Below are 27,225 nucleotides of genomic sequence, written 5' to 3'. Positions count from 1 at the left end.
ATCGTAGACATGCTGTAACCTATCCACGTCTAGAAATGTTGGGATTGGTTGATCCAATCTAATGACAACTTCATACGCATGTACAGTCGTGAATATATTCAAATTTTCGAAGCGCATTGTGAAACGGCGAGCCAGACGAATGTCCATAACCGATGAAGGGTTGAGAAAGCCAAGCCCACAGATCATCACACATTGACAAGCGCTTTTCACCAACATTCAAATTACACGTAGTAAAGATAAAATCACGAGGACACGACAAGTCATTCAAGAAAGCCTGAAAATTTGTTTGCAATTGATCATGCAGTGAAAGGACGGAACAAGAAAAAAAATGTGAAAAATAAGCTGGGAGTGCGTTCACATAAAATACCTTTCTTGATTACAGGTCTCCAATGTAATATACATAGCCAAACTACAGACATTACACATCTTAGGAATAATCGCCACACTGTGCCTTTCGACAATTTAATCAGTGATCACATAAAAACAGGACACACAAATTCATAGGCTTGTTGAAAACATTCTCGACTTACGAATACAAATCACCTGATCTGTACACATGACTCTCACAGATATCATTCGGACTGACAAATCACATGGCACCTCACAGGCCCACCTCCCCACAACCACACCCGCACCGAGCTCAGAGAGCCTTTCCACCAGCTTTCCACTCCCACACCACTAATGTTACTCTAGCGGGGAGAGGGGCAAAGCTCTAGTATCCGACTCCACCACCAGATGACTCAGCCGGCGCTCCAGGCCCTCGATGTCTCCGTCGGTTTCGGCGATTCGGCGTGTCAGCTGAGAGAGCCTCTGCTGCTCCTCGCGGATGCTCTGGTCCAGCCGATACAGTACGGTTTCCAATCTGGCGAGGGAGCACGCACCATTAGCGAATGCCCGCCCGGAGAGCGGCTGCCTCGGGACGATATGGATGACGTCATTGAGATACAAACCAGGGGGTCGGGAGGTGACCTTGGGGACGGTGAGGGGTGGGGGGGGGGGGTGATGACGGAGGAGGCAGTGACGGCTGCGATCAGCCGGGGAGATGAGGCGGCGCTCCCGGCACTGACTGCCACCCCGCCGGGTCGATGGGGATGAGCTGCGGCCGCATTTATCAGGGACCGGGCGGTGCCTTTGCAGCCGGTCAGAGAGGTTATACCGGCGGCGCCACCACTCCACATCGATAATATTTCCCGACAGAGCAGATTGCCTGTCAGATGGGCGGGAAAAGGACAGGAGAGGTGACAGATGGCGCAAAAATTTCCAGAGCGGCAGAGGAAGGGTATCCGAAGGTTGGGACTTTTCAATTAGACAATCACTATTCTTTAGAATTGTGATTTTCTATTGAAAATCCCAACCAGAGCTACCTCTCTAGGGGGGTGTTTAGCGTTTCTGCCGCGATTTTATGACAGACCCAGTCTAGTCATCAATAGGTTACATTAGAACAGCATATGGAACACTTTAATTTTCAAAGCATAAGAAGCCAGTTGTCAATGCTAGGCTGTAGATAGTCAAAACGAAGCATCATAAGTCAAGCATCATAGGTCAAGCAGCGAAGCTATCATACGTCGTGCTACTATCAGCATGCACCAAAGATAACCAAATGCATAGCTAAGCTAAGCTCTAGTAATCATATAAACATCGACTGCAAAGTGCAAGTCAATGACAAGGGTTTAAATTTTAAACTTTATTTCTAAGCTTTCGCCGACAAGGAAACGGCAAGATCATCAGTGGACGGACGGCGTTTCATCCTGGTCCATCCCGTCCGCCGTTCAGTGGCCCTGTTTGCTATTCCTGCCGATAGGTGTCACTAGTGGTCGGCGCCTGATGTTAGGCTGTGCCGCAAAGCCCTGGCGAAGGATTTCGCGCCGCAAATGGTAGTGGCTGGGGAACGGGCGTGAAAGAGATTACGAGAATAGAGAGACGGAGAGAGAGAGAGAGAGAGAGAGAGAGAGAGAGAGAGAGAGAGAGAGAGAGAGAGAGAGAGAGAGAGAGAGAGAGAGAGAGAGAGAGAGAGAGAGAGAGAGAGAGAGAGAGAGAGAGAGAGAGAGAGAGAGGGAGAGAGGGAGAGAGAAAGTGAGCTGTTTGCGAGAAAGTGAGCTGTTTGCGAGAAAGTGAGCTGTTTGCTATGTTGCACCTAAGCAAAGCAAATGGTTTGTCTATTTCATCGTTTTTTCACAAAAGCACGTTTCGTTCACATTAAACGTGTCTTCAGTCACTACATCGTAAGAACAATCTCTACTCTCTATTAGCATTCATATTTGATGCCGAACATTTTTGAGCAGCTCATTGGCTCCTGATGAGCCCTGTTAGTGTCCGTTATTCAAGTTCATTGCCGATGCATTTCTCACTCCCTTCCAATCCAGTATTCTACTCTGAATGGGCTGCAAATTGCTTCTCATAGACGAACGCTTTATTCAGCATTGGAGCATGAATAATGAATAATTGTCCGCTTTGTTTCAGATAATATTGGTATTTTACGCACATTAATATATTACTCGCACAATTTCACAATACCTAGGTGAAGGAAAATGTGTCATCTAAGACATTGCGGATCATGCTTGGTTATTGGTCACATAAGAGAACAGACTGCATCGTTGTTTAGCTACAAAACAATAATTCTGGCTATTGCAGTCCTCTCCAGTCTCCATGGGGCAGCAAATCCAATGCTCTCTGGCATTCTCTCTATTCCCCCAGGGGACCGGGCCACGACCGGACCCGAGTTGGAGAGCCTTATGAAGATAGGCAGGTGCGGATAACTGCGGCGGGCGTCGTTACCAGCACTGCAAATGGAACTGGCCAGACGGTTTATTGGCCATAGACAGACGCCCAATTTCCTTAGTTTTAATGAAACTCTCCAACTGCGACCTAATGTGAGCGACAGACGAAAACAGAAAAGTAGTAGACGAAAAAAGCTATTTAAAATCAGGAATAGGGGCCAAAGAATTTTTTATATAACGCTCAAATTCTTAATCAATAAATAATATGTTTACTTCGTTTATTTTGTCTTTAAATTCACATTGAAAGATATTGTGAAGAATGGTCAATGTAGTACCACAATCGGTCAAAAACAAATCAGTTTGCCTCATAGACACAAGTATACTGAGTAGCGTAAAATGGTTATTGCGTAAAACTTCTGAAAAAGCAGCAAGTTTACAAAAGTACCTAATGCCACATTTCGTGAGCAGCAGTATGGAGAGGATTTTGCGGTGTTTCTATTTGAAAGAAAATAGCAGACATGACACCCGTCACGACCATTGGTATCGGACCATTCAAGACGGCAGCTGAAAAAAGCGTCGACCCAGTTTGAGGACATGAGCAGCCGGTAAATCACCGTACCTTTTTCTCTCGAAGGCTCCGTCGCGGGTGAGTTTGGCCTTGACCTGGTCCAGTTTCAGCTGGGTCTGATCCCTCTGCTCCTGAATCCGCTGTTTTTGCCGCTCGCTCTCCGCCCGACCGGCCTCCAGCCTGGTTCGAGTCTTCAGCTTCATGTTGAGTTTCTGCTCCGCCAGCACGGGGTTACCCAGGCGGCGCAGGACCTGAATACGGAAAAGAAGTAGCGAGGTCATAATTATAAGCAGAAACTAGTTAAGCATAAGCAGTGAAGCACGGCAGCAGGCAAGGGATGACATACAAAGAACAGACTGTAATTCCTAAGAAACAACAATCGTTCCTGCGAATGCCGACACTGTAGCTTGATCTACAGGGATGCTCAGACGAAGTCTCGCAGTCACCAAACCAAATAACCGTTGCGACCGTCATATATCGTGTGATATATTCCCCTCCGCAGCCTAAAATAGCCCCAACTGTGACTTCAAGTGGCGCCTTTGAGCCCCGGGCCGCGATGGCGTCCTATTTCCAGCTCAGCTCAATCTCCACTAATCTCCGCACCGCTCTGCCTCTCCTCCGGCACTCTGCCGCGGTCAGCGTCGTTCACGACAAAGGGAGCCGCTCGCAGCGGTCGGTCCGTGTTTACGACGTGCCGTCTGCGGGGGACGGCCACTGCCCGGCGAGCCAGAGGCCGCGAGTTGCTCCCCCGACCGACAGCGACCCGGCGGCGCTGACACGACCGGGCCGAGCGGCGGCGGCGACAGCGAAAAGGTCACCAGGTCAGCCGGACCGTCAGCAATGATGACGAGGCCGGGAGATGCCGTTCTGGGCCTTATTGGCCGCGGCTGAGCGAGCGGCTACCGTCCGCTATGGTGGATGATGGTAGCGTCGGATGCCTGTTCTCATATCCAGACAGAGTCGCGAGGAGGTCGCCAGAAAGAGCAGCTCAGCATTGGCTTTATTCGGGTAGCGGGTCTTACGATGCTGAGGTTGTGCTTTCAGAATAAATCTTATCGACTTTTTGCGTCATTGTGGCCCAGTGTGCCAGACAGTGCTGAATGCTGATGACTATGGCGATAACCTTCTTAGCATTTGCAGACGGCGGTACCACGGACGTCACATTTCTTGGTAGGAACGTTCTGTAGAATGTATAAAAAAAAACACGGACGCATTTATGCATCACTTAAAGCAAGCAAAAACATTGAGTTTTAATTCCTGCAGCTAAATTCTGGGGAATGCCAGGATTTACAATTCGTTACGAACAAAACTAAGCAAATGTGTTCTTACCTCTTGTTCCTCGTCTTGCTCGATGTACTTCCCGGTCCAGCATCGGAGCGTATCGGACCCGTCTCCTGTCGAGCCCGACGTATCCAGGTCATCTCCGAGTGACCCCGAGGTCACTGGCGAGGAGGCTCCTTCTGATTCAGACAGGGAAGACCCGAGCACCGGACGGCTGAGCGCCGGCAGCGGAGACGGTGGCGCCACCTGGGCCGGCCTGGTCTCCTCCGTCGTCTCACCCCCGCCGCGAGCTGTCAGGTCCAGCTGATGGAACTTCTGTCGTCGCTCAGCGATCTTGGTCTTGACCCTGAGCCAGAGCAGCTCCTCCGACTCCTCATCTCTGTCAGAGTCTTCACCCTCCGGCCCACCGAGCGCTACAATGGCGTCCACAGATCGACTGGCTGCCACTTGAGAGCGGCGCTCCTGCTCCACGGCCGGCTCCGGCTCCGGCTCCGGCTCCGGGCTGTCCTCCGGCGCCGGCCGGCGCGGCAGGGGAGACAGCGCCAGCGCGGCGGCGCGCTCCGCCTGTGCGATCTCCTCAAACATTTGCGCGGCACGGCGGATTCTCTCTGAACGGATACTAGCCGTCTGCGCGCTGCGCTCCAGAAGCGCCCACTCCGAGCCGGCTCGACGCATACCGAACTTGCCAGAGTCGGTCTGCGTCTCTACAGAGCGGAGCTTCTGCCGAGCGCAGGCGGCTGCTGCGCCCGAGGAGCCCCGAACTGAGGTCTTTCCGCCTCCGTTGGAGGTCAGAGAAGCGGGAGGGGAGACGGACCTCCGCCGGAACCGGCCGCCGGGGGGCGTGGCGGGCCGGCCCCAGCGGGATCCCAGGGTGGATCCCCGCGCAGGGGTCCGATGGAGGTCCGGAGAGTGCATTTCCAGGTCCCAGCGGACCGAGTTGGGTGGCACCGGCTGATCAGCGAACGCCGGTGGGGGAGTGTTGGACCTGATATCGTCCAGGGAGAAGATGGGTCCGCCTCCGCGGCTCGCCGCCAGCCCGGGAGCGTCCAAACCTGTGATAAGCTGATCGCTGACGTCCGAACACGCTTCCTCGCCGAGGTCTACAGCAGCGCCATCTGTGGAATCGTCAGCAGCCTCCGCCACCTCCCAGGTCTCAAACTCCAGACCACCTCCTCCGCTAGAAGAGAGCAACTTCTCCGACTCAGCGGTACCTCCATAGCTGATGTTGACGGTGTTGTTCTCTCCATACGACACCGAAACCTTCTTCTCAGAGACGTCGCCGACAGAATTCTTCTCGTCAGTGACGTCACTGCTGACGTCACTGGTGGTGTCATCGGTTTGTTGGCCGGAGCCGGCACGCAGCACGCCCAACCAGCTGCGGTAGTCGTCCCGAGAGCGGAACTGAAACGCAAGGAGGACTGGTGTCAGATGGGGACGGCGTTGGAGTCATAAAATAAGAGGTGCTGTTAGGGCAGAGGTAACATAAGTTGGAAAAAATCGTTATTTTGATATTGTATTGCTAGAGATTGTATAAAAAAACGAAAATAAAAGCGTTGTTACCTCTAACTTAGTGAAGACGTGCATTGCACCCTTGAGTTTGACCGCCGCTTTTCAATCCGAATTGAATAATTATTTGTTGTGAATAGTTTATTTACCGCCGGTAAAGATAACGAGTTACTTCGAAAACACATACTCAAGGCTCTGTTTTGTGTTGTTCTTCGAGCTTAGTTCAGGTCATCGGTAAATGAACACAGGCAGTTTGTGAGAACTTCCCATAATAGACAAAAGCCAACAACTACATACACCATGCATTTATATCATCAGGATCCCGTTTACAAATGCTAAGCAGATTCAAAGCCGGACTGAAGGGCTTCCATCCACCGCTGCCTTGATCAACATTCATCGGCGTTTGCACAATTCATAAGCTATCTACTGCCTCCGGGCCGCGGTTCTCGGATTATCTTCCACTCTGGTGGCTTTCTCAGTCGCCTCGCTTCAGTTCGGGTCTGTTATCGGAATAGCCTGCTACGAACCGGCTTACAATGCATAGAAAAACTGGGTTTATCAGCTATCACAAAGTCAGCTGCCACAACGTCAGCGTTGAGCGTATCGAAAATGATAGGAATGGGTAGGTTTTCCTTAGTCTCATCAGGTCAATGTTGACCCAGGTCTTGCTAAGCTGCCGGCTAACCTCTGACTTCCGAATCCTCGAGAATAATGAATTGAACGCGTCACTACGAACACGACAGGTGAGGGACGCACGCCTACCTCACGACTCACTTAGTGTCGTGTTAAACTTATGTGGCGGACATGATCATGTTACCCCTTGGAAAACGCCGACATGACTGTTGGTGCAGGCGTTTCTGAGAACTCAAGCTAAGCTACTTATGGCGCCACGCCAATAAATCTTGCCTGTTATCCATTTAGAGCACGTATTTGGCCCGGAAACCATCAAGATTACCATCGCAATTAACTCCATATGATAGATTTGTAGCATTTCGGAGCTAGAAGTCATGCAATATGTTGAAACAAGTCTGACAGGCGATGCAAAATTGGGAGCGCTCCCCGAAATAGGTACCTTATTTGCCATGGAGTGGTGCTGCATCACGAACGATGCGAGCGACTGAAAGCCACTGCACCCGGCGCTAAGAAGTCTGCTCATGATGCCGGACTGGTTTGAGTCTCTCACACACACAGCGCACTCTTCCTCAGACCGCCTCCCACCACTCCCAAGAAACAACTGCCCGCACCAAACGCACCGACCGACAATTCACAGTTCTGGTATACACATCATACATATCGCCGAAAGCATTGCAGCCCCACGCCCAAACTGATTGTTCCAGCGACCTGTTTACAACTGATATCTGGAGACACTTTCGCCACTGATGTCACTGCAGCAACAAGGCGTGGGAGGCGAGTGTAAAGTGTATCGCGGCTTTTCATCTGCCGAGCAATCTAATCTGGACGTGTTACAGTTTTGAACTTTACGTGGCCAAAGACGACCAAAAGGCTAAAATTCCAATCAGGCGGGAGAATAAACGATCACCACCGTTTATAACCCAAGGGGTCAAATGATCATGCCGAATAAAAATGGCGAATTCCAAAGATAACAACAAACCCTTGATAACTACTTTCATTTGCCATATTATCTCCCGCATGAATAAGATAGGCAGTAGTCAAGTATAACAAATAGGCACAGATACCTAATCCGCTATTCAGCAAGTTTCCCTTTATCTATTTATTTACTTATTTCACATATCAAACATATCCATTGTAAGATGGCTATTGGCTATTACATGTTTTCGTCAGTCTTGTCTTTGTCTTGACAGACATTTTAACGCTAGCACGCTCCTCTTCGAATAGATGTGGTATCTAATGTCACAATCAGTACAGCATGTCGGCAACAATGCAACTGCTCTGAACACAAATTGCGCCCGGTTTTAGCGTGACTTATCGCATTGTTCAAACATGCATCGAGCAAATTGCGCTGTCATACTCATTGTGACAACTTGCCCGTAAAGGTTAACCCGCGCCCCAGTGGCGGTCTCAGCCAACTTCGCCCTAGTGGGGGGGGGGGGGGGGCATATGTTACCACCCACCTCCAACTCAAGAACTAAGAGGGCTAGAAAGACGCGGTCAAAAGCATTCGATAGCTCGCAATGCGTACCTTTGAAAGTATTTCAGTCATTTTTCACCTTAGAGCAATATTGGGGTCACCAGAGGTCATCAAAGGTCAAAATTTGCCAATTGTCATTATATTTTTCAGAAAACATGCCGCTATCTCAGGAACTATGGTAGTTAGAAAAACGCATTGAAGAGCAATCGATAGCTTTTGAACTCTTCTTTTGAAAAGGTCAGTATCAATATTGACCTCAGGTCAACGGTTTAGCCTCCAGAGGGCAAAAACTCCAAAAATAGCTGTTTTTACGAAAAGTGTTTTTCGACGATAACTTTCTACTACAAAAAGCCACGACATTTCTATTGCCAGAATCGTGTTCCCCTCGCCGAGACGCGTCGAATGAACTATAAGCTGACCTTTTGACCTCAGGTCAAGGTCATGACCTGACCAGAAAAGGTCATGTTGCATATCAGTCGATGCGTCTCAACAAGACAAACACAATGAGACCATCCCCAGCGTTCTATCTGTTTCCAATCGCTAGTTATTGGCAAAAAAACTGTTTGTAGCCTCAAATGACCTCGGATGACCTTTCTAGAGGCTATCAGCAAAAATGACACCTTGGTCATCACGAGTGGACTAAATCATTGTGATTCTGAAATATTTGGACTGTTCCTATGCGTGCACACGGATCTAGAGGCATTTTCATTTTTCTCCATTGACTTGTAATGGAAAGGTCACGCCACTGACCTGACCTTAGGTCAGGGATATAAAAATCCGAGATATACAAATTGTAGGCGCCCATAACAGCATGCAATCCACCAAGTTTCAAACCTTTCTGACAAACACTGCAGGCTGGACATGATTGCAAACTTTTTTAGGCTTGGTCAGTTAACTTGACCTGGTGACCTGACCTGACATGACCTGGGGTCAAAAATTTCACACATTGTCCAAAATTGATGTACCAAAAGCTACCCCAAGCCCCACTGGGGCGAAGGTTAAATCTGCAATATGTGCAAATATTACATATTTTGTTGTAGATAGGTCCTATATGTATTGCTTATAATGAATAGGAAGATCAATGTTCGGTAACATACTCAATCCAAAAAATTCGCTGAGCTGCCTCTACTGCCGGCTTAGTGACAGTTCCTTATTACCTTTCTACTTGTCGCTAAGAAGTGCAATAAACAGAGCAAAGCACTTTCTGAGTGCAAGGTGCACCGCATTATTAGTTCCAAGATAGGCCTTTCCGGACATTTTATCTCATCGTGTCTCCTCTTATTCCTGTCTTCCGTGCCTCGACCCGTCCTAGTTCTCTATCTCTCCTCCAACTCCCCTTCTTTACCTTACCATCCCCACACCCAATCTAAGCGAGTGATCGTCTAATTTCGCCCACCCGCCCCTGTCCTCCCTCCCAGCACGTTTGATTGGGGTTATAACCAGTACTGACGTCAACAAGGTGGCATTGTTTGCAGATAAGTTGGGAATAATGGCACATCAAAATGTGCCGTTTGGTGATCGGGGATGTCAATTGTCTGAGGGCTACAATTGAAGAAAATCCATGACTCTTGCTCCGACATTTTTTGTTACATTTATGTTGCATGTAAGTACGTTTTGTTTAATTTCCCTTTCGTTAATCCAACTGCGCTTAAAAATTAACCAAAATATTAAGAATTCAAGCAAAGGCTAAATCTTGTCAGTTGCTAGTCACTTATCAGGACAAGAAAAGCTAGACGGCAAGGAGCGGGGATAATCAGACCATGTTTCTCCCGTTATGACCGCAAAAGACGGGCAACAATGCTCGGTAAAAAAGCCCAAATAGTAACGAACAGCGAGCCAATTACACACTCCAGTCGCACTAACACAATGTCCAGAGTTCTGCGGACCGTAATTCATTCTCTGGCAGCCAAGAATGCCGAGTGCTGTAGTTTTTACATATCCCCATCACTGAGCCATTCAAAGTGGCACCGTACTCTCATACAAGTGACCATTCCTGTTCTAAGCTGACTGTCGACATTTGCTAGCACTACCGACCAACCAATCAGTGTCGACCCGTGTTGTGACAGCCAATCCACGTCCGGTGATCCGTAACCGGTGTAGAATGACAAGCATTAGCGAGGCGTCGCTCGCCCACTGCCCGAGCCCCGTGGTACAGCTACAGCGCAGTAGGGTGGATTGATTATGAAGCAGACGGTGGTATGATACTATGACATGAAACATAGCAAAAGGGGGTGGTCTGATAGCCTCATAGTCGAAAATAAGCCTAGCGTGACGATAAGACTGAGTTATTTTCATCTCAGCTTGGGGTCGGCAAGATAGCCGGGTCAGTGGATGATTCAGTGCTTACTACACTGCTATCAATGGCTATTGCCTGTGATGAATGACAATTCAACATATGGTACAGTTTCATTTCAGGAATAGACTACTGTTAACGCCAGACCCCTTGAGACCCTAATTTTTCGCGATTACTTTTAAATGCGTGAAGGAATTTCAACCAAGCTCAGGACATGGCCGTTTCAAGACAGGCCGAAACTTTTACAATTTAGATATTTTATCGCCATTTCAATATTTCAGGCACTTGTCATTGACTCGTAATGTTAACTGTTTTTCCATCCTGGATAGAGGCTTTCTACGTCATATGACATTAGGCTCCGCCCACGACTGCGGCATTGACTCGTGCCCATCAGCGACCTCTGTACAAACGACACCCCTGCCATCTGTGAAGGACTATGAATTTCGCTGACGCTTCACGTGCTATGAGTCAATTGCAGCAGACGGTCAAGTAAATGTTAGGCTCTTGTTGACTCTTGTATATAGGACCAAGAGGACCATCACTCCTCAACCTACTACTCAGTCGTGCTTCGAACAAACGTTAACGATTCCTAACAAATACGATTTTCGATGTAGGGTATCTGTTTGAAATACGAGCGAGCCGTATGATGTGAAGCTCAGGCAATTAACTTATTATTGCGTTGTTCGATGGTTGCATAGCGATGTACAAATCGGCAGCTACTTGGTGACATCCGACATCCCATTATCGCATTATCTGCAACGCCATAGGCTTTAAATACAGGTGAATATTTCCTAACCTTATGTCAGTTATATGCCATCTGCCCGTCATTTGCAGCTTATAAAAAAAAAAAAATATCAGCGAACATGAGTGGTGGATGCGCATTGAGTGGTGGATGCTCAATGCGCATTGTAGAAGCAATGCGCAATGAGCATTTATGACTCCTTAGTCATCATGTCGCTCTCTGGGCACTGTCAGCCAAGACGCTACGCACAACTCCGCCGGCTTTCGGCACCGCTCGCCCGTCGCCCGTCCCCGCTCCCCGCCACAGCGAGAGTGACCGCGCGCCGGCCCGAAACCGCCGCAGGCCAAGACCACAGAGGCGGGGCTTAGCTGTGACGTCATAACGTATCACAGACTGACTGGTGATAGCCTCTACACACCGGATGAAAATCTTGCTCGAAATTTAACACTACGAGTCAATGACAAGTGCCTGAAATATTGAAATGGCGATAAAATATCTAAATTGTAAAAGTTTCGGCCTGTCTTGAAACGGCCATGTCCTGAGCTTGGTTGAAATTCCTTCACGCATTTAAAAGTAATCGCGAAAAATTAGGGTCTCAAGGGGTCTGGCGTTAACAGTAGCCAAACAAAAAGTGTTTGTTTTAAACGTCAAACAAATGATTGCAAACTTTTGTACAAATTGATCAACCTAAAAAAATGATACCTACAAAATTCCGAAAGCGAAAGCCACACGTAATCCCACTCACCCCACAGGAATACACCATACCCACCACGTGTCGACCCAACCAGGTCATCACCGCTGGACCGTGCACCGGACGGGCCACGCCCAGACGGGAAACCGCAGCACAGCCCAGCAGCCGCAGCACGGCCCAGCAGCCTCAGCACGGCTCAGCAGCTTACCAGCGCGTCCAGCAGGCGGCTGCCCCAGCCGGAGCGGTGCAGGAGGGCGGCGGTCACCACACCAGCGGCCAGCAGGCCCGCTGCTGCTGCCGCCATCGTGTCCACAGGTCGCGACACAGTGAGGAGTGAGGAGCGTCCCGGTAGTAGCGACACTGTGCTGAGGTACTGGGGAGCGTCCACCCGCCGCGACGCCGCTCCAGCGGCCACGCGGCGCTCTTCACGGACTGGTGCTCCTCCGTTCCCGAGTCAGCAGTGACGAGTCACGACTCAGGAGTCAACAGACACGACAGGGGTGGAGAGTCGCGAGACGGTGTTCGCAGTTGAGTGTGAGGGTCGTCACTGATCGGCGTTGATCGAGATTTAACTGATTGAAGATAGCAGCGATTGTCAGAGCGAAGTTCATCGGGTCATTGACGGATATATCTCCTCAATTTTCAACAAGGTGGCTATGTTTCCGTGAAGTGAGCTGCTCTATCACGGATTTCGCGGCTCGGAAAATATCAGAGTAAAGTTGTTCAGTAAATTCAGCATTGTAAAACGCTCAGCGTTTCCACTTGCCAGCCGGCTAGTTTCAATCACGAGCTTCCGCTTTTCAATTTAAGCTAACCAGAAGCTCACGCGCCACTTTGTCCGCCAAAGCTCACAGCTCACACAACTCTCACTCAACTCTCGGTCACTGCGCCTTCCACCTTCACCGTCGCTCACCCGACGCGTGACTTGTCACCGATCGAGTCACCGTCACTCTCTCACAAACGCCAACCGTCACACATCAAAGATCGTCACGTGATCAATCGCCACCAACCACAATCATATCACAGATCGTCGACCGTCACACGCCACAGATTGTCACGTGATCAAACGCCTCCGCTCACAATCAGCTGTCTGTCTGACATGAAGCAGATAACAGTCGAGGACCAGTTCAAATACGCCCTCCTGTAAAGTCGGATTTATAACCAGCTCGGCCGTAAGAATTGTACAAGTGGTTTGTTTGTTCAACAGCTGCTATCTCGCAGCCTTGGAGGTCAACAATGTTTGAGTATTGATTGCCAGCCAGAGGAACTGACCCTTTACTTATCAACCATTCTATAGAACTTGAAGATAGACCACGTATCAGTATTGTCTTTTGATGTGGAACGCTTTTGTATATGGTTTGTAAGCTGTTACAATTTACAAAGCAAATACATAGGCGCGGGAGCCGGGGGGCAGTGGGGGCAGCTTGCCCCCCCCCCCCAACTCTGGGGCCGTGGGGGCGGTGCCCCCACAGCTTTGAGACGGAATACCACACTTTTTTGCAAATGTATTCTTTTTTTGTTGAAAAAGCCGAGGGGTGAAAAATAAGTGGCCTAAAACCGGTGAGAAAACTAGATTTGGGGGTAGGGGAGAGTGGGGTAATTTGGCCGCTTTTTTTAGAAAACGATGTAACTAAAAATCGACCACACATTTCTGCATTTTCTCAACGCTGACAGGTGTGGCATACATTTTACTTTCTTTGACAGTAAACTTGAAATGATAGATTAACTATTTATATTGAAATTGTGACGTATTACAAAGGTCTGCAAAGCGGCCAAATTGCCCCACTAGCAGGGTTATTTGGCCGGGGGTGTGGGGCAATTTGGCCGGTGTTAGTTGGAGGCCATGATTTTTGTTATAGGCGAGTCAGCTTCGTTTTCAGCAATGACGTGTGTCCTACGACGCATTTGAAGCATTTTGGAGGTTGACTCAGCCGTCACAGTAGTCGAAAATAGTCAAAATAGCGGCTTTAGATGCGATGACAGCTTTTTACGAATAGCTTTTGAAGTAATCAAGCTAGGTCAAAACTAAAAGTACCATCGTAATTCTCTCGTCATTCCGCATCGAAACATGTATGTGTTGACCTCGAGAGGTCAAGGTCAAAGGTTGGCTTCAGGTCACGCTACCTCAGGTCGCTTGACCTCAAGGTTACGTGAGTTTAAGGTCATCATGTATATTATTCGATGCGCCTTGACGAGCTGAACACAATGAGACCATTTGCGCGGCTGTATGTTTTTTTATGTAAGTATTTATTAGCAAAAAAGCGTTAGGTAACTTTTGATGACGTCACATGCCCTTACAGCTGTCCAATAGGAAATATGGCATCAAGGTAGTCAAAGTTGGTCATGAATTATGTCCTTTATGGTATAATTGACCATGACAACTCGGCCGTCCCAGCATAGTGACTCCGAGCGCACCGGCCAAGTTGCCCCGCTTGTCCCGGCCAAATAACCCCACATTGCCATTCTGAAAATTTTTGTCTATAAAGTCGTCATGGCTGTACAGAACTAGATGAAATTGCTCTTGGAACCGTTGAACACCCTCAAAAATGGCGCTATAATGTTGGAATTCGTTTAAAGCCCAAATACTACATGTTATACAAATTTTTAAAGGGAAGTAAAAGTTGCCATTTTTTAACGAAATTCACCTTTTATTAATTTTGAATAAAACTAAGAGGGGGAAAATTTTGACATTTGTTCTCGAGTTAGTTCTACCGATGACAAATGAATAGAGACTAAAGTTATTTCATTCACTTTTATCAGCTTTCGTACAGGTGGGGGCGGCCAATTTACACCACCGGCCAAATTACCCCACTCTCCCCTACCCTAGGTTGATCTCTATTATGGTGTGCCCCCCCAGTCGGAAAGTAGTTCCCGCGCCCCTGAGCAAATATGCCGGCATCTGACTGTATAGTGAGCAGGCCAATAATGCAGATTCTGTTCATAATGCTGGTAATTCATTATGCATATTTGCGTGGCAAAAGAGCTGCGCTTCACAAACAAAAGCGCAGTCACAAAACAGCATACAACCGGCCGATAATTAGGAAAAATCTACTGCAATGTCAATGAACACAAGTGCAATGTTGTGCCAACAGGCACGATTACATCGCAACCATTATTTCTGAGCTAGCCGGTGATATCTACCGAGTCTACCCTGTCTTCATCGCTGGCAATATGGTACAGTCCCAAACCCGATCTCTGCTCTCCGCTCGCTGTACGACGGGGAGTCTAGCTGCCACCGATTCACGGCTGTTCATCAAACAAAGGCCGGTGTGGACCGAGTGACGCCCACAGGTGACGGTCACGCCTCGGTGACGCCCGCTAGACCATGACGTGACGGGGTGACCCGCCCCGCTCTGCAGCTATAGCCCCAGGACCGACCGATGACGGACGGAGCGGGGAGCTGATCGGTGGAAAGTGTCGAGTCATTTGATGATGACTGTGTTTGTGCTTTTAACCCTATTCCTGGCGGGCTCCGCCGGGACAAGAAACTGGCGGGGGGGGGGGCGATTCGGCCCCCCCCCCCTCAGATCTCAAAAACTACACATCGCAGCGACAAACGGTAAACGGCATCGGATACGCACGGTCAAGATCTGCAATTTTTACTAAGGTCATTTTCAGGTCAGGTCAAAGATGACGTCACAGGGGTCGAAAAAGTCAAAATGGCGGCACTAGATATGGAGAGTTTTTCTCGAATAACTTTCGAATTAGTCAAGATAGGAACAAACTAAGGGCATCATCGTGATCCTCTCGTCAATCCGCATCGAATGATATATATGTTGACCTCGAAAGGTCAAGGTCAAAGGTTGACCTCAGGTCACGTGACCTCGAGGTCATCATGTATATCATTCATGAACACAATGAGACCATCCACGCGTCTGTATCTTGTTCCTGTACGGAGTTATTGGCCAAAAACCTTTGGTGACCTTTGATGACGTCACATGACCTCACAGCTGCCCAACAGCAAAACAGACCTCAAGGTAGTGAAGGTTGATCGTATATGAAGTCATGTATGGTATATGGGGCCATTCCGACCCGTTTTAGTGGTAAAAACAGGGAGTTGATTTTTCCCCCATTGACTTATAATGGGGAGGTCGCGAAACTGACCTGACCTTAGGTCACCGATATCAAAATTCCGAGATATACAAATTGCACATACTGGTACCCTAACTAAAGCCTGAAGAGAAGAAATTGATCGGTCAAAAACTCTAGCTCTGGCGTGATTGCAAACTTTTCTGAGGTAGGGTCACCAAACCGCCTCTGGTGACCTGACCTGAGGTCAGATCAGCTCAAAATTTTCAGACATGTTGCGTAGAAGCCTTTTAGGAAAAGTCAGAAAATTTGAGCTTCCTAGCTCAACGCGTTTGGGAGAAATAACCAAAAAACCTCAGGGGGGGGGGGGCTCCTGAGGCCCCCCGCCAGGAATAGGGTTAACTGTCTGATGTGGTCAGTTAACGCCGGGAAAAATGTATTTATTTTACGGATGCGAATTGGATAAAATAAAAATAAAAATGTTCCGTGCTGCAGTAATGATCTGCTTATATTCGTATAATCATTTTTCTTGTAATTTACATGCATTTTATATAGGTTAATTGCATTGAATTGTTGATTAAATTGCTGACGTACGCTATAAGATGAGCTGCTGTGCTCTAAATAAATTGCTATGATCGTTTGTGCTGGACAGAAGTAATCTTGAAGGGGTATCTAAATTAAACACAATCTGGAAGAAAATACAAACACAAAGACGTGACGCTTATCTTCATCTGACATATCATGACAGGTTTGGAGACTGGAGTACCGTTTTAGTCAGCTGGAAATCTTATATAGCACAATACCAAATCGCGCCAATTTACTTTTCGTTTAAGCACCTTAGCATATCGCAGTAACTGAAGTAATAACTCGAGTTCTTTTGAACTTGAGTTTTGATCTGTAACTGATGTGTCGAATTACGGCGCGTTGGAAATGAAGGCGCGCCGCGTACAACCTTGCCAGAAATGTCTGAGTCTGTTTTACTATCCTGTCATTTCAATCCTTGCCAGATATTTTATGTATGTTAAGTCATAACTGCGCCCTTCGTTAACCCCTTACCTATGGTACATCTAGCTCTGAGCTTACGCTGACCTCGAGCTGAGTTTTATTTTCAGAGTGGATCGATGAGCGCTGCGTCTTCCTCCACGCCCGTTATATTGCAGCTCTCGAGAAAAGAAGTTCGTCGTAAATTTAGCCGCGAACCGGGTCGGAAAAAGCTCAGAAGTCGGCATTGCCGCCGCCTCAGCGTGGTATATCACCCAAAACTCGCAGCCAATCACACGAAATAGCGGAGCGTTCGAAGGTCTGGGCTGGAGGTGAAATTTCGCGGCTGATTTTCGGCACGGCTCGGAGAAATAAAGGAGCCAAGAGGGATTACAAACAGCTGGGCTAGTTGGATTCTTGGGATAGAGCAAGTATATTGCCTACCTTCAGGAAGAGCTCCGGTGTGTGACCGCGGCATATTTTGACAGCGTTTCGGTGGCTGGTCTCGGGTGCGGGCCGGATGGTGACCTCCGGAAGGCGCAGCCTCAGGTCGGGGGTGACCAGGGTGTGGCCGTGGATGGAGAGGTGCTGCCGTGTCCAGCAGTGGTTCCGCGTGTCGCGGCTGGTCTCCACGATACCTGTAAAACGGGGGACAAATTCAGACCAACTCCGAGCAGAATGGTGGGTTTGAGAGGAGCACACGGCAGGGAGGACCCAAGGAAACGAACCGAAAGACAGAATATACATATAATAGGATAAATTGGGATATAATCGGATGTCATGAACTGTGTGATCTTCATAGCAGATCATGCTAGCATTAAGCAAATGATATGAAATGATTATTTATAGCATTATCGGCACAATTCAAACGTTTGAAACACAAGGTTTATTTAGTAGTAAATCTACCATTATTGAAGAATGCTGTTAATATAGGCGCACAATTAGATGCTTCAAAATTTCACAGGAAAATATACGGCTTTGAAAACCCGGGTATATCCAGGATCACGACCAACTAAATCACTCCCCGCGCCTTTTGACCGAGCCAGATATTACTGCTCCGAACATAACATTTTGACAGCCTCTGCAGATCGCCCTCGCTGGGGTCGATCATTTGTCTCGGGTACGGTCGTTAGTGTCGCCATCCGGCGGCCAAATCGTGAACTAATGAGCCCCTAACTCAGAGCTGCCGCCGCCGCACCAGCCGACCGCTGGCGCGACGGCTGACGTAGGCGTCGTGATAGACGCCTTCCAACGTCACGGCAAGTATTTCATAGAAAAAAAAAATGAATCGGAATGACGGAGTTCATTGGCCTATACTGACAAATACAGACATTATTTTGTATATACAACAGTTCCTTTTGCTAAAAGTAAGTCATTTTAGCGATTATTTGAGGCTCGATTTTCACAACCTGTTGGATCATTTTTGGGACAGACAGCATGTTCTTACATTGTGGGGAGGTGTTTGCAGAACGGTGGTCGTTAGTGAATGCATAAATATTTTGCAGAGCCTCACTGGTGGCTCTTTATAATTATGGCTCTATAACGTTTGAAAGGTTTAATAAGCGCTTCATTTCGAGCCTACAGCATGCATGTAGCAGTTTTTGGCAGACGCTCGATTTCCACTTTTTGTGCATTCACTCACACGAACGCATGAGGGCATGACTAGCGATTGTTTGGCCCAAGATGACACGGTTCAGTTCGCCACACGTGTGGGCGCACGCTTTGTAAAGAAAGGAGCGTGCAAACTCATAAGGGAACGCTAGACTGAATAGAATATGAATAGCTTGGGTTTAATAGGTATCGAAATGTTATCGACGGAAAATGGTTCATTAGATCCTATACATTTTTTCAGTAATAATGGCTGTTATTATAGTTACTCGTATGTAACTTGTAAGCACCAGCTTTCATGGCAAGCAATGGCACTAAATTACATGTTTAAAAAAATGCATTCGGGGTTGATGAAATTGAATGAACAAAAATAGTTCCACTCAACCTACAACCTGTTTCAGTTGAGGTAAATTCATGCATAGACACTTGTGGATCTAATGCCAACAAATGAATAAATATTTTGAGGACAAGTGATTCACTTACCCTCCAATCGGGCGGGCAGGTCCTCGGCGTCGTCGCCCCAGCGGATGGTTCGTCTCATGCCCAGTGACGGCCCGCCGCCGCCTCCCCCGCCACCTGTAGCCGAGCCCGTCTCACCAGCGACAGGCACATTTGTGAGCTTGCCTTCAGAGAGCCCCGGTCCGGCCAGGGGCGGATCCAGACCTCCATGCACGGGGGAGCGGCCGCCGCTGCCTCGGGCACTTCTGCCTCCACCATCTCTGTCCCTGGCACTGCCTCTGATGTCTCCGTTAGTGTCTCGGCTGCCTCCGCTGTTGTCTCTATGGCTGCCTCTGCTGGCCCCGCTACCAGCTCCTGCACTGCTACCCAAACGCCCAGAGGAGATGGAGCCCCGCTCTGACCCGAAAGGGCTCTGGTCAGGGTAGATAGTCTTGTTGAGAAGGTCATCCTCACCGGCAAGATTTTCCTCCTGGGTTCGAGTCTGTGGTTCATCACCTCTCCAAGCCACTTCAATAGTCACTTTACCAGGAGCACGGTCATCTGAGTTGTCCTTTCCCTGCGAGGTCACTGGACGACCTACGACGTCAGGCATCATTCCGAACAGGGTCCGCGGAGCCGGCCGCGGAACTGGCGCCTCCTCTTCCTCCGGCTGACGGAGGACGGTCACGTGGTCCTCGTCCTCCCGGTTCGTCTGCCGGAGGTCTTCGTCCGGGTCCCCGGGGGGAGGACCGGGGAACTCAAACGAGTGCACGCTGGCCTTGGCTCTCAGCGGCGAGGAGCGAGACGAGGAGCGCACTGAGGACCGCTCGGACGGCGGCGCTGACCGCTGCTCTCCGGCCGAGTCCTCCCTGTCCTCCCGAGGACGCCGTTCCTCGCGCTGTGCTGAGCGGTGACCGTGGCCGCGCCGGCTACGGATGATAGACCGTCGGAGGCGCTCCTCTGGCTTCAACGGGGCCCGATCCAGGTCCTCCTCCTCTTCGGAAGGCGGGTTGGGACGGTTACCGTAGGTGCGGTACACTCCACTACCGCCCCTGCTGCCTCCCCCTCTCCCACCTCCTCCTCCTCCTCCTCCACTCGAGAAGAGGGGATTGTTCCTAGTGACGGCCGCCTCCTCGAACCCGGAGCGTCCTGGCGGGTAGGGAGCGCTGATGTGCAGGCCGCCGGGCGGCACCGGGTACTTGCGGTGCTTGCTGTGTCGTGCTCCCATGACAGGGCGGGTCCGTGTCACGCCGCTCTGTGGACGGAAGTGGTGCTACGTCAGCGGCGGGGACAGCGGACGGCCCCGCCCTCGGCGGTCGGGGGAGCGCGAACCTGCCGACTGGTCACGTATATCAGGGTCAGTGCCCCCGGCTGGGCAGGGCAGCAGTCAGTTCCATCAGACGTGACCAGCGCGATCAGTGCGGTGACTAGACACGAGTGAAATAAAAATCAGACCGGCGAGCATACATGCTAATTTTGGGGCAACATTTCCGTGAGTAACGGTTCTGACTTTGCGACAAAAATAGGAGCCAGCAGCATCGTGTCAGAAGCAACACATCTGAGTAGTTGCAACTCCAAGGTCGCAAATGTATAAAACCGAAAAGTAGTGCTTATCATAAGAGTAGTTACAAGGGCCGTTTACTCTGCTACCTACCAGGGTCAGGGCAGTGTCAATGTGCCGTGCTGGTGTGACGTGCCCCGGCGCCACACTAACAAAAAGCACACCGATCGGTAGGGGAGGATCGAACTGAACCCTGGGGCACGCCGGACAGGGCCACCTATCTATAATTGTACACCGTTCGATTGATTGATGATTACGGCCCACCGGCTATCGCTGAACAAACTCTGAAGCAGGCGTAATTAGTGCCCAATTCGTCACATGGGTCAGCCTTGGTGTCCGTGTGTTGTGTAGAGTGTGATAGTCAGGTTTCCTTCAAAGAGGCGAAGGGTTTTGCAGACATTCACGGAAAACAAAAGATATGTGGAATCAGGGGTGGAGAAATATGCCGAGTTGGGGTTGCACGGGCGCAGCCAATCCGCCGCCGCCCTGGCGGTGACCTTGACCTCCGCCGTCTGGTGCGGCTCCAAAGCCAAGCCGGCGCTGCCGGCGTGGAATTGGGAAGACTCGTGCTACCCCAACTCGGCACAATTGTCCACCCCTGTGTGGAATAACGCTTGAAATCACGAAATGCATAGTACATGAAATTGGTATCATTAGTATATATTAACACATGGTTTCCCGTGTGTAAATGGTTTTAACGCACGACGTGGATGGATTGGAGCACGAGTGTGTTAATGCACGAGTGAAACGAGTGCATTACCGCACGAGTGCTCCATTCCATCCACGAGTGCCTTAAAACCCTCGCCCGTATAGGGCGGGGGGGTCGAACGGACCCCCCCCCCATGGTTTTTCGCGAATAACTCGCGTAAAAAGCGGCCGATCGCGACGAAACTTTCAGTACCCTCGCGTTCATCAATTTTACACCTACCCTGAAAATTTCATGACCCTGACCCAAATGACCTTTGACCTGTGACCTACTTTTCGAGACCATGTTTGGCCGGAATCGCGATTCGGCGTATGTCGGCTCGCATTAGCCGCGCGTTTGCAGTCTTTTCGTGGTTTCAAGCGTTCAAACATGTGATATGATGTTGCCTCCATGCATTAGGGTGGGTGTCAAGGTCACCTGAAGGTCAGGTCAGGTCATTGACCTTTGATGACCTCGGTTCACTTTTTTCGAGTTTTACATGTTTCTAGGCCAGTTTTTGGAGCTGAATTCGAATTTAGCAACCATATGAACACTTACGAAGTAGTTTTGGTGCCTTCGTAACATGTTACGAAGCTGTCAGAGGCGGTTGCCACCTACTACGAATACCCTTACTGGTTGACCTGACCTGACCTGACCCGACCTGGCCTAAATGCATGAAGACATCATCTGTGATCAAAACTAACATGATATTCGTGATCAGCACCCCGAAAAACCCCATAGCAGCCACACTTTACGACGTTCTAACAGGTCCCGATTTTCCCGACTTTGGGGTCATTGACCTGACCTGCAAGGTCAACCAATGACCTAGGACCTTAAAATTGGGTATCATCGGCTTCCTCTCGTCACGGGCAACACGCTCGTTTTTTCCGCGAAGCTCTAGCTCGATCAGGGGCGAAACGGCAAGGAGGGGGTCCAACGGACCCCCCCCCCCCCCTTATACGTTCACGGCTGGAAAAACACCAATACGGGCGAGGGTTAATATTACTTATAATGCACGCGGACCTGCGCAGAAACGTAGCCTTGAAGCAGACAACTTCAAAAAATTAATTGAAATTTCAAACAGAAAGGCGACATTTCCAATCTTCCTACCTCTCTGAAAAATAACAACATTTCAATAAACCACACCTATATCAAGAGGTCGTTTCTCATTCCACGCAAGGCCGTACATATATAGGATTCCACGTCGTTTCTCAAGCCGCCGCCCCCCCCCCCCCATAGGGTTTTTATTTTTCGCGATAGCTCGGAACACGCCAGCGAGACTGAGAGACCTAAAACTTTGCATACCTGACTGTTGATTCAAGTCAAACCCTGTGACACCAACCGCATTTTCAGGTCAGGTTAGGTCACTGACCTATGACGTCATAAGTGAACTTCTGCACCGTCTTGAGATGTAACATCTTCGCAATGCCCTCAGTGCCAGAGGAGCTTTCACAGGGAGCTGAAACTTACAGGACCTAGTATCCTTCAGAGGTCTAACAACTTGTATATCCCGGATTTCTCCTAAAGGTCACATGAGGTCAGGTCGGTCACGTGACCTCACCATTACCTATACGTCAATGGGGAAAAATAAAAATGCTATTTTGGCGCCGCCAACGATCTCAGACTATCTTAAGTACACAGAATCGTGATTTCATGCATTCTTTGCAAGGTCCGATGCATCACTTTTGCATTTTTGACCTTGCGTGACGTCATTTATGACGTCACTAGAGTTGTAATAGTTTTTTCTCGTCAATAACTCCCAATCAAATTGGGCTATAGCGAGTCGAGACTCGAGACAGCCACCAATTGACACGGAAAGACCTGAATGATATGCAGCATGACCTCCTTTGACTATCTTCGTGACCTAGGGGGCTCTGACCTGACCTTGACCCGAGGTCAACACCTGAAGATGACCTCACCCGAACAAAAAGTATACCGTTCGACGCGTCTGTTATTTATCAATAACCGAACCCGTGCCTAGGGCCAGTTGACCTGACCTCAGAGGTCACCAGTTGACCTGAGACCTTAGAATTGGGTACCAGTCGCTGCCTCTCGCAACGGCGCAGACGCTCGTTTTTTTCCGTGTCACTGAGCAGGGCCCTTAACTCCTTCGTTAACGAGCTACTGGGCTTTATCCGCAATGTTCGGCAGGTTTAGCCCGAGGTGCCTATAGTCCTGGCTATTGCGACCACCATGAAAAATGGAAACTCGGTTGGGATAGTTTGGCCGGTAAGAAATCCTTCCAACAACGCCTGGCGCCGTCCTGACCCACTCGAGGTCATCACAAATAATTCAGGACTGATATCCATATTACTTTGTTTTGTTGAAGATGCTTCAATCAAGTGTGATTTACCAGATTATGAGAAGTGAAGCATAAAACTCCGTTACCAGTTTCTCGAAAGTTAACAGTTATTTTATGTCGACCAGTAGAACATTTCATAATTCGTGTAAACAGTTTAGGAATGCTGGATGTTCATGCATTTATCTCCGATGTCCATGCAATTATCCCCAACATTAGTGGATGCATCACCGCCATTGCAAGTCTGGTTTCATTCGTGCGACCTGACCTGACCCATTTCGATATTGAGTATAGCATGAAATTTCAAACAGACTGATTTAGACGTCGGGCCATCTTTTCGTCAGTGTTTTGAATGGATAATTGAAATGTTCGATGTTTTACGGTTTATTTCATTTACTCATGCGGGCAAATACATGTCGAGCTTCGAGCCGTCTCTGGCTTCCAGATGCTCTAGTTGAAAGCTGTTATTTATACTTATATTGAGTGTTGGCATTAGGTCACAAATTGTGATGTGTTTGCCTCAGTCACGCGCACTGCAAGTAGCAATATCACGGTTCCGTTAGGTACTACGGCATGTCTATTGTTCATAAAGGTGCATCTGGAGATGCATCAAAGCTCATACTGGATAAGCAATGCCCCATACATAGCACATCAGTCACCTTGTGACCCAAAATGTTTTCATCCAACCAGGATCCACCCTCCACCTCCTGAATGCAACATACGCATTTCGATATTCCGTTGCGCGGCCCGTCGTCGGTCTGTCTGTATGTCTGTCTGCGTTTGTGTCTTTGTGTCCTCTGTCAAGGTCCTCCTCCCGCGTCTCGCGAGTGTCAGGCCGGGCTGCCAGCAGTAAAAACAGGAAAACAGCGTCTCGGCGGCGAATAGTGCGATACGGCCCCACCGCCGCCAAAGCAGGAGTCTCAATTCGGCGATAAAACGACGAAATGCGAGACAAACGGCTAGCGCTGTTCGGCGCCGCACGAGGCGAGTGTTTGGGCAAACTCGCTGTGAAATTTTGATGAAAAGCAATGAATATGCTATGACTGGATAGCGAGAGCTTGGGAAGAAATTGCCGTAGGAAGATACGAAAGAACCTATACGACCATCGGTATACCTACGTATCGACTCCGACAAGTTTTAGCGCGGTCAGAAGTCTAAATATTTCTACATATTTACGTCCGAAGGTCATCTATGTAGACATTTAAACATGCCATCCGCATTTCGCACCATGTTTGTGAACTTATTTCCCAGGAACTGAAGAATGCTTATAGTTGAAGTTATAGGACACAAAATGTGCCAGGCCATTCACCGATTTTTTTTTTTGCCTGTGTTCACATTGAACAAATTTAGGACACAATGCGACAATGGAACTGAACAGAAATAACCAACGAGGTGATTTTAGCTTATAATGTTTAAGGGCCACTTAATTTTTTGGTTACGTGACATCTTGAATCAGAACAATCTGTAGGAAATCCACCCCTCATCCGGAAGTCGACAAAAGAAGAGACCATAGCACGAACCCAACAAGTTACATTCCCAACACCAGCGTATAAAACGAACAGCGACGACACGCTTATGGAAATCACACGCCCCAATCACACCATTTCGGCGAGCCCATTCTGGACTGTCCTTCATTTCGTAACTCTCTCGCCGCCCGGGTGAGTCACAGAAGTGCTATCGACCGTTGGTCGCCCGTCGCTGCCGACGGTCGTCTGTCGGTGGGCTGGCCCGTCGCCGCCGTCGACCCCCGATTGACGGCCGGGCGGTCGTCCATCGACCGCCCCCGGCTGGCCTAATTGGTGCTCCAGAGGGCGCGCACACACAGAGATTACCGCCGTATGGTCAGATTGGTCACAGTCGGCGTCAACACGGCGGTGGGACAGACCGTGTGACAAAGACGTCGTCCATGTGACCGCGGGGGGGGGGGGGTGCGTGGCCGAGAGGGAGGATTGGCGCGGAGGTCGGGTACTATTGGTAAACAGACGGTGCAGGCGAGATAAAACGACGCATTCTTTCAATAAGCCTCCAACGAATGCCTCCAACGATCTTGGACGAAATATAGGATCCTACGTTTTGCATTTGATAGAGAGTGATGATAAATTATTTGGATATCAATAATAATTGTAATAGTTTAAGTAAGCATCCTTTGGTGCTAACATAAGCGCGAATGTTTGTTAACTTCAAGTTCATAGACATTATGTTCTTGGGCCTTCAGGCCGCTTGACCCAAAAGGTCGCTGCACACTGATTTTTTTCCTTTCTGAAATATGCTATTAGCCAATCTGCGCTGCTTACTGGAGCGTCTCCGCTGCCGGGCCACCAATCGACTAAGTAATATTCTGACTGGCAGAAGAGCCGAATGGATTTCACGCCCGGGATGATATACGTTTCACATAGGCAAAATGGCCGCACCGAAGAATGAACTGGCGGGATGGGTGGTCGAGATCAGTTCAAAACAGCCGGGGATGGAAACGAAGCTGGGAAATTGAAATCTTTGGAATAGAAGAGGAGTGCTGTGCGTCAAAGAGCAGTAGGTACTGTCATTTGAAAGTGCAACAACATACGAATTTAGGAGAGCCACCGAATAGGTAACCGAACGCTAAAATGTGAGATTAATATTTTTATTAATAAACTGCAGAAATTAATGTTTTTCACGGGAGCAATACAAAGTTCACATACAAAGCTTAGCCATGGTGTCAATTCTTATATGACTTGATGTTGTCACTTTCCTATATCATTAACGGCAGAAGTAGCTTACACTAAACAGATTATTGCTTGACAAATGCACATTGCACAATGCACATACCTATTCCATCATAACACCAATGAATAACGTTACTAGTCCGAACGTAGGCAGGTATACACAAGCATGTAAATGATGACCATTCATTGTAAAATACGGTTCATCTTATATATGTCTGATCACAAGATCGTCTCACCTTGTGCGCGCCTTAGTTGCAGGTCGTGTAGCCCCTCCGCTGAATGTGACGACACAGTCAACTCAATCTGCCAACTGTCCTCCGGGCCGGTCGTTCGAACAGTCTGAACTGGGCCAGTGGGCGTCACGCTACCACCGCGCCGGTCTAAAATCGACCACGCCACTCAGCAGTCCTTCATTCTGTACGCATATATCCCTCTCTGAGTCTAAAACCAGAGCCGCTGGGTCGAGGCTTGGAACGTGTTTTCTTGTTGAGACTCCAACTGGTTTTTTTTTTCTCGAGCGCACTGCAGGATCCGCCTCTCTCAGTGGCAGAGGAGTGGGGCGTGAACTGAAGGGTCGGCAAATTACCCAATCAGAGCCGCCTTGTTCGCGCCGAAACCGGCGGTTCTTGAAAGCCGACCGTAAGCTCCAGAGAGCTGCACCATGATGCCGCGCGAGAGGCCCTCAGCGTAAGAAATTAGAGGAGGTCTTCAATCTTCGCACTGAAATTCAAGCGTCAATTAGATGACACGGTGTCCGATGACGATGTGGAAATTTGACGCCAGCGCTGAAGTTTCGTCCTACACACACGTCCAATGACGTCAGTCGGGCAGGCCCGGCGCTAAAATCCTCAAGTATTTAACTTTCACCTATCACCGCTGAAGATCACACACCACCTCGTCAAAAGCCACCTGAACTTGAAGGTTCTCAATCGTCCACACTGGAGACCGCAGCTGGCCAGAGCACGACACCCCCGCGGCCGGTGTCGCTGCCACTGGCAGCGCTCGTTCAAACGG

At 49.1% G+C, this 27,225-nt stretch overlaps 1 protein-coding gene across 1 annotated transcript; it reads right to left on the bottom strand.

Moving 5' to 3' along the window:
* Positions 1 to 81: 81 nt before the first annotated feature.
* On the bottom strand, positions 82 to 27,225 carry LOC122380514. Its single transcript, XM_043363711.1, has 6 exons — positions 26,448 to 27,225; positions 19,010 to 20,219; positions 17,363 to 17,556; positions 4,615 to 5,967; positions 3,337 to 3,536; positions 82 to 862 (listed from the first exon to the last, which is right to left on the bottom strand). The coding sequence occupies exons 2-6, from the start codon at positions 20,190 to 20,192 to the stop codon at positions 685 to 687; spliced, it is 3,108 nt and encodes a 1,035-aa protein (XP_043219646.1). The 5' UTR covers positions 20,193 to 20,219; positions 26,448 to 27,225; the 3' UTR covers positions 82 to 684.

The sequence above is a fragment of the Amphibalanus amphitrite genome, unplaced genomic scaffold (assembly GCF_019059575.1).
Source record: "Amphibalanus amphitrite isolate SeventyFive unplaced genomic scaffold, NRLGWU_Aamphi_draft 000100F_arrow, whole genome shotgun sequence".
Lineage (NCBI taxonomy): Eukaryota > Metazoa > Arthropoda > Thecostraca > Balanomorpha > Balanidae > Amphibalanus > Amphibalanus amphitrite.
The sequence above is the reverse complement of the archived record's forward strand: the minus strand, read 5'-3'. Positions and strand labels throughout refer to the sequence as shown.

Coding starts and splice junctions, on each gene's coding strand:
- LOC122380514 (XM_043363711.1), bottom strand. CDS start 20,192: ATGGGAGCACGACACAGCAAGCACCGCAAGTACCCGGTGCCGCCCGGC. Junction 5,968..17,362: donor CACCGGAGCTCTTCCTGAAG/GTAGGCAATATA, acceptor CTTGCGTTTCAG/TTCCGCTCTCGGGACGACTA. Junction 3,537..4,614: donor AGCAAGACGAGGAACAAGAG/GTAAGAACACAT, acceptor TTCCGTATTCAG/GTCCTGCGCCGCCTGGGTAA.